Source organism: Manduca sexta, chromosome 11 (genome assembly GCF_014839805.1).
Source record: "Manduca sexta isolate Smith_Timp_Sample1 chromosome 11, JHU_Msex_v1.0, whole genome shotgun sequence".
In the NCBI taxonomy this organism is placed as follows: Eukaryota; Metazoa; Arthropoda; class Insecta; order Lepidoptera; family Sphingidae; genus Manduca; species Manduca sexta.
The window spans coordinates 5,694,907-5,709,746 of NC_051125.1; the positions used below are offsets into that span (position 1 = coordinate 5,694,907).

The window sequence follows — 14,840 nt, forward strand, 5'->3', positions numbered from 1 at the left end:
AAGTAAGCGCGTGATATTAATTATAACAGACATACAAATACTTAAGAAAATTAACTTTAAAAAGTAAATTAAGTAGTGTATCTCTATAAACACCCTTATGCTCAAAAAGGTAGGGTAAGGTGTCGCGTAATGATATAAGTGGCGAGCATTTTGTTATATCTTCTATATATATAAAAATGAATTGCTGTTCGTTAGTCTCGCTAAAACTCGAGAACGGCTGAACGGATTTATCTTATCTTGGTCTTGAATTATTCGTGGAGGTCTAGGGAAGGTTTAAAAGGTGAGAAAAATTCGAATAGTTGCCGGGAAAATCCTCAAAACAGCATTTTTCTATTTCCCATACAAACGTTTTCTAAATAAAATGGAGAGTCAATTTGTAATTTATTACCGCTGCATAAAGTTCAAATTCGCGTGCGCGTTGGAGGATCTAATATCGCGTTCTGAAACTCAACAAAAGTGAAAGTGAATCGCGAACGCGACAAAATTGCATAGTCTCAAAATACATAGTACATAAATAGTGGTCGGCTTCGAGAAACTCAATTTTAGCTAACTTCAGTTGTTAATATAATATATAACTCAAAGGTGACTGACAGTGATATATCAAGGAACAGCCCAAACCATTGGACGGATCGGGCTAAGACTTTTACATGCATAAAGCTACTATGACGTAGACATCCCCTAAGAAAGGATTTTGATAAATTCTACCTTTAAGGGGATAAAATAGGGGATGAAAGTTTGTATAAATGTTCTTAGATTTTCGACTGATTGAACTGAAATTATAGATTGGGGATAAAATTAGTTTGAACCTATAAGTACCGGGAAAATATGTAGCAAGACTTTTATCAAACAGTGGAATTTTATCCTGGAAAACACCTTCACGCGGGCGAAGCCGCGAGCAAAAGCTAGTCAAACATAAATGTGAGAAATTTCGAATATAATAAATCATATAAAATTGCAGATTACCTACTCAACTTAGTAATTAAAACCTTGCGGTTCTCGGCTTGACTGGTCTGATAAAAAAAAACTAGAAAGCGAAAACGGGGAATGAGTTTTATGTAAAATAGAAATATTCCACAATAAAACCATGTCAACAACACGTAATATTATTTTGCTTACGTTCACTATCTTTCTAAAATGTCGTGATAAAGTAAGGTTTTTATTAAATCATAATAGTGGATAGTTTTGCGAACTAAAACACGTGAATGGCTCGGGGAATAAAGATTCTTTCGACCGTTAAATTTACGACTTGTCCCAGGGAAAGCCTTGTCTCCTGCCCGAGATCTCTTTTTATAATTTATTTGGTTTGTTACGACCGCGCATCCCCTTGTTGTGCTCATGAAAATGTATGGACCTGCGGATGCACATTGAAAAATTTACTTCTCATTTTCGAATGACTTAAATTTTCCATCCTTCCGTGGGTTCTTTAAGTTATATTTATGAGATCGTAAAATATTAAAGAAAAACCATCGGCTTTGAAACGTGAATGAGTGGAGAGGTCTCCTTCATATTATCATGTGGCCACGTCCAATCTTTTCGGATGGGGCTCTGCTCACAATGTGTAAAATTTATGGAAATTGCATCTCCGCATTATGTCCGATATGAGGGTGAAATGAAACTTCGCTGGAATTTTTCTTTGGAGAAAACTGTGACATGCAATTTTGTCTTAAAAAATACGCAATATCATTTTCTGTATTTTCTTATTTAAATTTCAGTTTATTCAAACGTAACATAACTACCTAAGAGTGGCCATAGCCAAGTTAGGTATGGAATAGACTGCCGAGACGAATGTCCAAGGTTGAAATCCCAACGGCACAGACCTCTGACTTTTCTAAAATAATGTGTGTATTCTTTGTGAATTACCGCTTGCTTTAACGGTATAGGAATTTTAGGGGTGTGCGAAGTCTACCAATCCGCACTAGGCCGGCGTGATGGACTAAGGCCTAATCCCTCTCAGTAGTAGAGGAGGCCTGTGCCCGGCGCGGCAGCGGAACAGCATATGATACAGGACTGATATTATTATTATTATTAAACGTAACTGATTAGAAATTTAATACGCATAAATATACGAAATAATAAAACATTTCAAATTAGCGCTTCTTATTATAAATATAAATAAAAATTAAACCTCGCTACGCTGTTGCAATATCTTTAAAGTTATAACAGGATCATAAACACAAAGATCCTTGGGGTTAAGACTCTGTGGTAATAAAAGGGAAACTTCATTAAAGTTGGCCGAAGATACCGTCCAAGTAATTCTGGATTCGCTTCAAGCTACCGACGGTCAACACTGTTGAGTTACGCGTCTTATATAAAATTCTTAGGGTTCAATAATTATTTACCACGTTATAAAATTTAATTGTTATAATATAATGTACATTACAAGTTTAAAGTTATTGTGTACTATTTTAGCACTTGTTACCAAGGCTTAGAGGGTATTTAAAAGTTAAGAAGCCGTTAAATTTTAAAATCATTATAAAATTTGTTACGCTGCTATACCAGTTACAGATCTGGGAACAACTCTTGTATTTACTACACATTTTTACTGAAAATATTCAGTCTTACTTATAAACTTGTTTAAGCGATAAGGAGTGATTAAGAATTGCTTAAATAGCTGTCAAAAACATCACCGGTTTCCTAGTTTAAACCTTATTAAGAGGCAAGATGGCGGGTTTTAACTTACAGCTGATCGAGTAAATTTGTGTTCTAACTAAGCAAGGCTTCGCGAATTTTTTATAAGTAAGATTTATTATCTTAGTTATTTTCCCAAGTGTTTCAGTATTAGTTTTATTACTCCATTTAATGTTATTATTTATACAATGCAATTACGCAAGAGTCGATTCAATTTTATGTTGTGCGAAGTCATTCACCTTTAAATCTGATTGCGGTTAGTCTATCTTTAATCAAAGGATTTTCTCTGAGTCTTGTTAAATGTATTTCTTTTTCTACTTAAACACAAATTTTATGTTTATCTAAAATATTTTAGTAATCGCTAATTTGTATAAAAAATCTTATATTCCGATAATGAACATTTCATTTTGGCTTTTTACAATATAATTTAATTTTATGTTATTGATTGGGTATTAAAGCCTTAAAATAATACTATGAGTATAATAATTAGTCTTTTTAGAACTATGATACAATATTCTGTGCATGAAAGTTAGTAATACAGCTGTAAACAAACTGGGGGAGCGTTGCTACTGTCTTGGGAAATGTTCAAGATTTAGGATGCTCTAAAGCTAAACCGGGCCATTTACTACGTGTTTGAAAAATTTCATTTCAATCCTTCAGAGGCTGCTCCGTGATAGAGCAATAAATATCTAAATACCTTAGTCTGTACATATTGTTTTCCATTACCTACAAATAAGAAATGTACATAAATATTTTAAGGTACAATAACATGTTTACGTACGAATATAGAGGATCGTTGTTGGAAATTCTTCTCTTGAGAAGATTTTCAAGTATAGTGCTTGGATTTTAAATTGCAATCAATCAATCATTTATGCACTTGTGATACATAGGTAACTACATTGTTGAAATAATAATATTATGCTTAGTGCTCTATGATCAGCCTAATATTTGTATACAAGTGTAGTTAATAATGAAATCTTCATGATAAATTTTATAATATTATTGAAGTAAAGATAGTATAACCTTGATATTTGTAGCGAGAAAGGTTCTGAATACGGCCGAAGCCACGAACAACTTATATTCTAAAATATGCCCTACAGCCGAGATGTGGCCGAATATACTCTAATTATATTTATACCTAGCAGCGTTTATTCTAACTCAACAATAGACGAGCGAAGTTGTAATCGAAGTAACGTTGTGAGCTCTTGGCTTCCTTTGGGACCAAACTCTTATTACATGATCAAATAATTTCATCGAGTAACGTTAGTTTTCATCCTTATTACAGTGTTATATCTATAGAATATATTTTGCTAACACTAAATTGTACTCACTCCACTCAAATTTTCTCAGTAATATTCTCATTTTATAAAGACGTAAGTGTTAAAACGGTTTGGCAAAAAATGGATTAGACTTTCATTTAATAGGTCAGTTAAAGTAAGCTATTGATCCATTAGAAATGATTGTGGAATTATTACTGGAGCAATAAAATTACGAATGACGGTAATGGAACGATATTAAAAGAGAGAAACGTTAATAAAATTCAGTTTAATAGTTTCTTTTTGAAAACTAAATCGTTATCAAGCATACTAATTAGTACTAGTGATCGAAGTGCGACCGTCGAATTTAATATATTTGCAACACATATTAGACATCATTTTAATTTTACTGCACTTCTCTATAAACTATAATTGTGAAAAATCTTCCGAGCGCGCAATATCCTTAAAGAGGAATAAAAATTTCTTTCTTCGAGTATTAATATTTAGATTTCATTACATTATAATTAATAAAAGAAAGCTTACATAAAACATGCAATGAGCGATGTATACAGAGAAGATTATATAAATACACCGCATACAAAATGACATCTAAGATCTGCTTTTAAAATCAAGACCTTGCCTTCGCCATGAATATAAAAACTCAACAAATTTCATTTCGTTGTGAAAATAATGTCGTAAAAATAGTTAAATAAAGAGAGATGGCTCTGTTCTTCCTTCAGTGTAACAGTTCCATCTCCTCAACTGTACATTTCTGCATACAGAGTAGTCTTATGTCGCAGAGATTTCAAGGGTCAGCAATATTACACGTTTATAGTTTATTAAAAAAACATGGTAGAAATATAAATATAACTTCGTTTTTTTATTTACCAGGACAGGTTCGATTATTAAGAATCTTACAAGACTTTTTGGCATCTATTGCAATTTTAGAAAGAATAACACAAGGTTGTACCTACATCGTCTCAAATTACCTTACTGCAATCCATCTTTAGTAAATAGATTTTATGATATGAGAATTGTATATTATAAATATCTTATTAGGGCGGAACAAATCAGTTGTTTATAAAAAATATTATTACTACAACACGGTACTAAATTTAGCTTTATGATTTATAATAATTCCAAATGCTAATTGTTATTAATGATTGGTAATTACAATGGTGCTAATGTTAAATTAGTTACTAATTAGGTAATCATTAATATAACAATTTCAAAATCACTGTTACAGTTAAGAAAATAACAGTGATTTTGAAATTTTTTAATAACCTGCCGTACAACCGTGAAAACAAAACAATTGAAAGCAAATACATAATTAGTTAAAAACATAAATATCTTTGGCTCTACATTTCAGTGCCCTGTAGTTGCATAGCGGAACAGAACGAGAAAAATAAAAATGCTGAGTCTGAAGAAATAAACGAAAGTATGCATTATTATGATGACGATTTCGAACTGCGAGCTTTGGAGCTTTCTTGCGCGTACAATTTTTTGAAATGTCGTTAGTTTTAATTGGTGTCTGAAAATGTAATTTTCATTATTTACGACACCGTTATAAGATCGTTTTGTTTTATTTTAATGGCACAAACTTTTAACTTTCAGGATTAATGAGGATTTTTAAATTTAGAATTAATCTATGGAGCTTTTTTTAACGAGTTTTCGTAATTGTAATTCTGCAATAATTTTAACCAGTTTTTAATAATTTTAATCCCTGATACTTCATTCATAAACTTTATTTATACGTTTTTTAGTTCATACCATTATTTTGAGTAAAAATAATAATTTGTAGCAGACTATAAGATTAGTCATATATATATTTTAAATAAATTTATTGAATTATAATACTTCATTAAACTCAAGATGATAAGAAGATGAAATTATTTGGTTATTATGTTAATTATTAATGTACCTTTGAGTATACAAAAAGCAATTGTAACAGCGACGTTGTAACAGCAAAGTTTAAACATTGATGTTATGTATTAGTAAAATACTTATACCTTCAAGCTTTCCCTTTATATAGTGTAAGTAGTATCACAACTGTCATAGCCTGTTTAATATAAAGGAATATTTGGATGGATAGATCGCTATTTTAGCTCCATTTTTCCGAGAGACCCGTCTAAATTAATATTCAAGCAATTGCCGCCTAGTCTAGACTTCAAGACCTTGAAATTTATCATATATGTAAAATAAAATGAGTTCAAGTAATGCTAGTTGGGGCGTGGCATTAAGATAGAAATAAAAAGAAATGAAGCGTTGGTTTCAAATAGAAGAATTAAAAATATTTGACAGACAAACCGCGGAATCCGTTGGCAGTATTGTTCGCAAGCGAGCTTGTTTTGATTTAAGTTTGAATTGTTAGTGGAGTGTCAACTCGTCTAGTTTCGCAGTTCTCACAAAATCAATGAAGGAGCACAGTATTGCGGTCCCCAGTCTCCCCTCCCGCTGCACGTTTTATGCATACTATGTGGGATGGCGAATACACAACACTAGTTGCTTTTTATATTTGTTACAGTGAGCGTGAAAATTTACGACCGTTTTTTGACAACACGCATTGATTCGCCACAAAAGCAGAAATTGTTATTGACTATTGTTTTTAAAATATTTTGCGCCATTTTTTTGTCTGATTGTTTATGGTCATTTAGTTATTACCGCTACTATATAATGGATGTCTGGATTTGCAACTTTATATGAGTGAAACTAATGCCGTTTTTATGTTGTTTTGCTGTAAAAAATAGTCATGGATTAAACATTTTATTTTTAATAATTCTTTTTAAAATTAGTTGTTTTTATTTATCTATAAAAACGGCAGATATGTAATTAAGTAAATTGCTTTACCATTGGAGCATCGTAATGAATATATGTTGGCCTGATAGTGTAATTTTGAGATGTTCTGTCTTCAAAAGTAAGTTAATCCAACGACCTATGTAGTAACGTATGCGAAACATCAATCACTAAAATTCTGACGCTGAAATGCCAACTTGTCCACAAAGTAAATAAATCCGTCGTATCTAGTTTCTAAAAAGCGAGCCAAATACCACTAATACGATAAAAAAGTCACAATTTCATTTAGTTTTTCGAAAAAAAGAACGTCCGTTTCTTATTAAAGTCACCGCACATCAAAAAGAACAAATCAATTACCCTTTGAGTTTCAACTTGCTGTCGGTTAGATTTTTTGCGGGACATCTCGGATTAATCAAGACTTACGTATAAGCGTGGTCTGGATTCACGTACCTATGTAACAGTACATAATGCCATTAAAGTCGCAACTACAGAGCCCTCAGTGTTAGTTACTACGCCCATCTTTTACAAGTCCTAATTAGCCCTCCAGTTTCTTCAAGCGGAATTACCTAGCGACAAAGAAGTTGTACATAAATTCGACCAGTGTTTTGTTTACCTGTAGGTAACATTTTCAGTCAGAAAATTGGATATCAAAATAAATATTTTATGTATTTACAGACTTGAAATATAAGTATAACTAAATGCCATAAAAATATTAACTGTTTAAAACATCTGACGTCATTATTTTTATTGTCCAAATTATACCGAATAACAACTAACGGTAAATTACTTCTAAAAACAATCGTACATACTTTCGTGGCGGTAAGTCCTGTACGCTGAATATCGTCTGAGTAAGTATACTTCGTGTATCGTTATCACCAAGCAGCGATGTGTAATGGAGAAGTTAGTAAATAAATTTATTGTTAATTATTTTTATAATAAGTTACTGTTAAACACTTTAACATTGATTAGGGTATGTTTAGTTACAAAGCGATACTCGCTTGTGAAGTTGCCTGTTCATGCGGGCTACATAAAACGATGCGCGTTACTATGTGATAATATATTGCTCTATTAACAGCATTGTCATACATATGTATATCCACACACAAACACACACACTCACGCTTGTTATCTCCGAAAAAGTAGGCAAAGCCGCAACTAGTACACCTACTTTTTGTCATGCGATTTTCATGCTATAATAATCTTACAGCGAGCCCATCGACATATCAGGTAGGTAAGGGTGATACTGAAATGAAAAATTCAACAATACTTCGCCCTACCCGGGATTCGAACACGAGACCTTAGATCGAAAGACGTAAGGCGCCCGTAATATAATTCCGTCACTGAAGCACTATACATGTTATTCTGAAACTCAATATTTATTATTACGTAATTAATACATCGCTTAGAAATCCTTACTAAATAACCCAGACAAAACACAATTACGTATATATATTAATATTTTACTATTTATGTATAAAAATTAGACCATGACTCAAGTAGTTCCAAAACCGCGGACACCGTCACTTACCATCACTTAACCACTTGTGGATTTGCCGGCCTTTAGCCCAAAAAATTGAGGCTACGTTTGTCCTTGTCCTGCGATTATTCTAACTTCATCATATTTAGTCATTGTAACTTACAGTAAAACCTTACTCTTCAGCCTTTCTATAATAGTACTAAATATAAGGGTATTAATTTTATTTGAGGGAAGGAGAGATGTACTATCCACGCTGCTCTAATGCGGGTTAGTGCAACTTTACTTCTGATGGTGGCCAGTAATATCAGAACTGCAAAAACATCTGTTCATATTTCGAACGTAATTCAAAATCGGAATAACTTCAAAGATTTTGCGATTACTCGTAAATTCTGTGAATCTTTGACCTTCGAAAGTCGACCACTTGTTTTTACGACGCCGCAGTAAACCTCTCAGCGAATTTGACAATGCGTTTGCTGTCATGGAAAGCTGTAAACCGCCGACGTCGGGCGGCTCGCGTTTGTCAACAATATAAACTGGAGATCGTGGCTTACAAAAAGGCCCGGCCCCCGCAAATAAGGGTTCATTCTTCTATTCTGCTTTAGTTAGAAGTTCCTTTTCATGTGAAAATTTGATGAGTAGACGAATTTATGCCTTTGTTTGGCTTGTATCGAGTCATGTGTATGATTTCCTGTCATATTTATAGCACATTAGTACCTACATGTGTGTTTATGGCGTATATTCGTGCGTGTACACGTGCACTGAAAGTTAAAGGCGCCACGCAGATTCTGTCAGTTTGTTAGGTATGAACAGTCAGTTTAGCATTATAGTTGAAGCCTAGTTTAGTTTCATAACATGAAAAAAAACTAAAAATTGACAGGTTGTAGTTGCGATTTTGTGTCATGTCAAGTTCATAATTAATTAAGTTAATGTGAAGTCTTAATAAAAATGCGCATTACTGATTTCTTATGTTTATGCGAATTTTAGAAATTGAAATAAAACTATTTTACGGATTTTATTGCGTTTTTATTTATTATAATTTTCTACCGCCATTTCGAAGACTTTGCAGTCTATAAGCAATACAAGGGCCCCGTAAAAAAACATACAAGTATAGCTGAAACACCGACGCTCTACGAAGTCTGCAGTTGCTGAAAATCTGATAAATAGTTTTATTTAAAAAATGCACCATGTTAGTGCCCTATACTGCTAGACTGTTCTATACTTAACATTGTATCCAAAATATTATAAATCAATGAACAAACGACATTGCACCGCTCTATATATACTAGTGTCTTGTTTCTTACTCTATGCATGCCAGCTGACCCGGGATGCTACTTAAACATACTCGAAACAAGAGACCATTACATATTATATCTTACCCTCTGTGCTATGGCTTCTATCTCTTTGGTACCTTCCCACTAACAGATAAATATTATTTTTATATAAAGCAGAGCACTCTCATACAAAGAACCGTTTGTTAGGATCTTTGACCTATGCTCTACGGTGGCTTCACACATTACATACTAAAAGGTGCTTCCACGCATTTATGTTTTGAAATAAAAAGTTTGTGCGCTTTATTTGTCTCAGAATATACTGTAATATATAGTATGTATATGTAGGTACCTACCTGCAATACATCGCACTCTCAATAAAATAATGACTCATTCTAAAATTGACAATTTGTGGGAATCGTCAAACAACCAATTTCTAGTTGCGACCTTTTAGTTTTTCACATTTTTTTTTTCTATCTTTAATAAGCTAAATTTTATAGCAACTTCAAAAGAAAAAGGTAGCAAACAAAAATTTGTTTTCCGACGACTGCCACAAATTTATAATTTTGAAATAGGTCATTATTTAATTAAGAGTGCAATATATAGAAACCCACCTGGGTTTCCATATTTGGTCCTGAGTAAGAAAAGTGTACAATGCCGGCAGAGTCGTTGGGCGATGGATGGATGGATACATTGGTTTTATTTCGGAAAGTTCCTTTGGGATTACATTTCTGATTACATGACATACTACTATACGAAACTCAATATAAAGGGACACAAAGAGGGATTATCAATTTCACCTTCAGTTTACTTTTTAATCTAAGTAGAATCTGGCTAACCTCCGACTGCCAATCTACGGATCTAGAAAAATAATTCCTATATAATACATAAAGCGAATTAATTTAAAATGAAATTGACTGCCTCGGTGGTGTAGTTGTATTGCATGCGTGGTACGGCCACTGCCCTGAGGTTTTGGATTCGAATCCCAAGTCAAATCAAGGGATATTTGGGTATTTCTGCTCAATATCAGCCCGATGTCTAGAACGCGTGCCAATGTGGCCATAGACCCGCCCCCTAACACATCATTGTAAGGAAACTGTCGGCGAAAGGAAGGTGCTCTAGTTGGACGTCTGTCTACCCTTTCTGCGATAAAGGTGCGATATTTTTGTTTTTTAATTCAATTAATAATAAATCGAGTTTTCAGTGGGCAACCTAAGGGCTATTCCGTGTTTTTATGAAAAAACAATATTTTACTTAAATGTATACAATGTTATCTTACAGGGTCAGGGGTGATCCCAGTTTTTTTTTAAACTTATACGTATATTAACAATGTCCTTCTTTATTTTGTGATCAAGTAGTTGTTATTCCGCTAATATTTTAAATGTGTGTTATTCAATTACGTTTAAAACGTTATGTCCTAGATTCACTATAGGGTAATTTTCCCCATAAAAGATTTTCACGTTAACGGACTCACGGGATAAAACTAGTTATTAATAAAACTAGTTATTATATTTGGATTATGGAACAACTTACTCAAAGCGTAAGAATTTACATATAAAAAAATCATAATCTTTGTAAAACTGTCACAGCATAATAAATATTAAAACAGCTGCCCTTAATGTTTTTGTAATCAAATTTATTCACAAAATTATAAAACACGTTTTGCATATTTAAAAACTCCATTATTTCTACATCTTTTTATCAATATTTAAATAAAATTGGCCAATTGGATTGTGTGAATATAACCTAAATTAATTTCGGATAGAAGGGATATTAGTCCCCTGTGGAACCTATCGAAATTGCGGAGTAAGCTTGGATAGGCCTTGTCTAGACAAAGTCTGGCTCGAGACTGGAAGATTAAAGACAGCGAAATGAATAGAAAGAGCCTAGAGTTTGTGAAGAAAGAAAACGAAAAATGCCTTTACGGAGAAAGGGTTGTGCGCTGTCACGTACACTGTATAGTTGTATTTTTATTTAATCTTTTTGCTGAGGTCTTGTACACGAGCATTCGCCTCTCACAAAAATATTATTTCTTCTTTCCTTATAATGAGCGGTTTAATTATTAAACGTGTGCTACAATTGTCTTGTTACAGCTCTACCAACAGCGTGGTACGTTAGCACACTGAGATAGTCGCGAACTTTTTACTTATGTATAGCTGTCTTATGTGCGAGATTTAAGATCCTCCGGGGCTTTCTCAACTATAACGATACAGATGGAAACAAAACCTAAATAAAACGGTGAACATTCTTTACAAACTCCCAACATTCAGAACTAAAACTAACGTCGGTTCATTAATGAGAATAGTTTTCTTAAACTCATATAAATTTTATACTTCTGGTCACAATGAATAATGGCCGTATATAAAATAAAAGCTGTTTTAAGGATCAGCACAGCTGTAACAGGAGCGCTATAAACTATTATATAATTAAAAATAAATAAAAACTTTCACAATAGGGAATTGCATTATCATTTGATGATTCGGCAGCCATTAATATTATTAATACGGCTTCACGATGCGAGGACCATAAAGTTGAACAAACGAGAGAGGCGGGATACTTTTACCGCCAGAGCTCCCCATAAAAACTCAAGCCCTGAATTAGCTCGATTCTTTGTCACCCCTTTTGAACAACCCTAAAATTTTTACTACCACCGTCTTTGTCTAACAATAACCACTACATTCCCATCCGTTTAACTGCATCAAGGAAAAACAACGCGAAACCGCCTGAGATGAAACGAGATAGACTAACGTATATGCAGTAGTAGAGAGGACAGAGAGCGACACATGTAGTAGTAACCATGGATGTACTCGCTACCAGGAGTGAAAGAGACGAGGGAAAGCTCCCGCGTGCGAGCGAGAGCGCAATAAAAATTAACCAACAGAGGGGAGAGGAACCGAGCTTCTTCAAGCGGGGTGGATAGTCCGCATTCGACCGCGCTGGCGGTAGCGTCGGCTCTCGAGCGACACTCGCACGGAAACAATCCGAACTGTGAAAATTAATCCCAAGTGTGTTTTCATATCGGTTACGTTTTGTGTTGATTTTAAGTTTTTTTTCTTGTTATGCTGAATTTTTTCTTGCGTTACGGATCACGGATTTGCACCGGACAACAAACATACTGAAGTTATATCGAAACAAATGATGTTATCGTGACGAAAAACTTATAGACTGATAACACGTGAAGAATTCGTCAAGTTATGATAACCATCTGGCTGATTACGTGGTTATGATAAGCGAGGAGCTTTGACCGAAACTTTTTTGCGAAAAAGAGGGATACCAAAGAAAAATGTGTGCCAAAATGTTTTTGTATAGTTTCTCTTTATTTTCTATTTTAAATTTATGGATTGGAGTGACTGCGGAGGAGGAAGTGTCTTCACCGTTACGCGTAGCTCAGTGCAGAGCAACATGCTTACAAAAGGTAAGTTTAATGTAACTAAATAGTTTAAATATATTTCAAATTTAATTCAAACGTTATAACATCTTTATTGTTACAAAATTAAATGCATAACAACCAAATATTTTCTATTTAGTTTGGCGTAGAACATAATGCGCTACAAGTCCGTCGCAAGTCGACCACCAACTACGTCGACAATGCGTTGTACAGGCATTAATTAGATCATTCTTAAAAGCTTTTTCGTTCTATTAACTGTTTATTTCTAAAAACGACTTTTAATCAATTGTTGATATAGAATTAATTATTAATGCTAATGCCAATAAATAATATAAATTACACCCTTATCTCTTACAATTGGCGATATATATTTCCTTACGCATCCAAGACAATATGACGGCATTGACAGCTATTGACGGCCATTCAAACGAACCGAGACGGCCAACAACCGACAGTACATCGTAAACTAGGCCCATAACACTAAGTACTAGCCTTTAATTTGTTTGACAATAAACCTTGCACATCAATTCAATAGAACTACACATTATGTTTAAAGATTTTATTATCTGCAATGCTTTGAATGGATCTGTGTGTATATATTTTCAGATATTTTTATGGTTTGTACGGAAGTATATTTAAAATATCTTTATACATTGTTATTTTTATTGCCCCGTGACTGAAGTCATAACTATAAACATAAAAATAGGTTAAGCCTAAATATTTAAGTAAATATTTTTATATGGCACATCGTTACCGCTTTATCAATGTCAAAACTACTCCAAACATAATATTTATTTGCACAACCAATAATAATCTATTATTATAGCTGGTAAGCAGGTACTTTACTTATTACTACTACGCACTTTTTTATAAAGTGTTAAAACCCGCCAAAGTGGCCCACGTAAGTGCGTCGAGTTCCGGGATCAGCCTGTGTATATCCAGTTCCAATAGGCCGGCATAATTGTGTCGACTTTCCAGATATAATCATCTCTCGTTAGTCGACATTCTATTGGACCCCATTCCACTTACTATCAGGTGAAATGGGTATATTATACCATGTCCGAAAAGAAAAACTTAGTTTTTATTTATTTCACTATACTAGTGGACATTACAGCGGTAAAATAAAAAGCAATTAACACATTGGAATATTCATTTATCGCAATATTTACTTTCAACAAAATACAATATTTAATTGCTGTATTCATCAACTATGAATTCTCTCTCTTGTATTTAATAATAATGTTAATTTAACAGTTTTTTCATCAGAGTAATAATAGCATTACACACAATTCATTAAGTATTCCACGCACTCTCAGTAATCTTCATTTAGGTCCAACAAATAAAGAAAACTAAGTTAGGCCTATTTACAACCGAAAGAATTCATTATGAAGCTCTTTTGGTAGGAATGCGTGGGTGCGTACAAACTAACATAAACAGTGTATTTATATTAATTTTGTAATGTGGTGTAGATATGACCTCACAATTATTATTTCTCATTCGTTGTGTTATAATATAATGTTTTAGTAAAAAACATTTTTGTATAAAAAAACTGTTTCCTTATAAGACATCGCATTGCTGTTAAATTACGAAATTAAAATAAATATATGACATTCCTAAACAAAATAATTATCAATCTATATTAGATACAAATATTTCACATGCCAAACTTACAACTCTTCTTCTTTTATATTATGACTGTCACCATTTATCGGTGATATTGCCAATAAAACAATTGATACAAAACAAAACATTAATAAAAAAAAAAATCAGATAATAAAAAAACTCTTCGGTACTTCATGCAAGAACCAAATTTAAAGAAATCCCTACGTAGCACAAATGTTAATGCACGCAATTATCTATGACTTTCAAACCAGAAATGCAATTACACACAATCGCAGTTCACTAAAAAGATAAGTTAGATTTATATAGACCAATATTTACAGATAGAATTTATCTAAACAGGTCGTGTTATTTATTTGAACCATTCCGAACAGGTTGCTTGGTGGTTATCGGTGCCGCGACGGTTCCAC

General features: G+C 33.3%; 1 protein-coding gene across 1 annotated transcript in view; it reads left to right on the forward strand.

Moving 5' to 3' along the window:
- The first annotated feature begins 12,343 nt into the window (after positions 1 to 12,343).
- Positions 12,344 to 14,840, forward strand: part of LOC115442332 — a 40,379-nt gene continuing 37,882 nt past the window's right edge. The window contains exon 1 of the mRNA XM_030167340.2: positions 12,344 to 12,837. Within this exon, the coding sequence (XP_030023200.2) occupies positions 12,706 to 12,837 (132 nt within the window). The 5' untranslated portion in view covers positions 12,344 to 12,705. The remainder of the gene's footprint in view (positions 12,838 to 14,840) is intronic.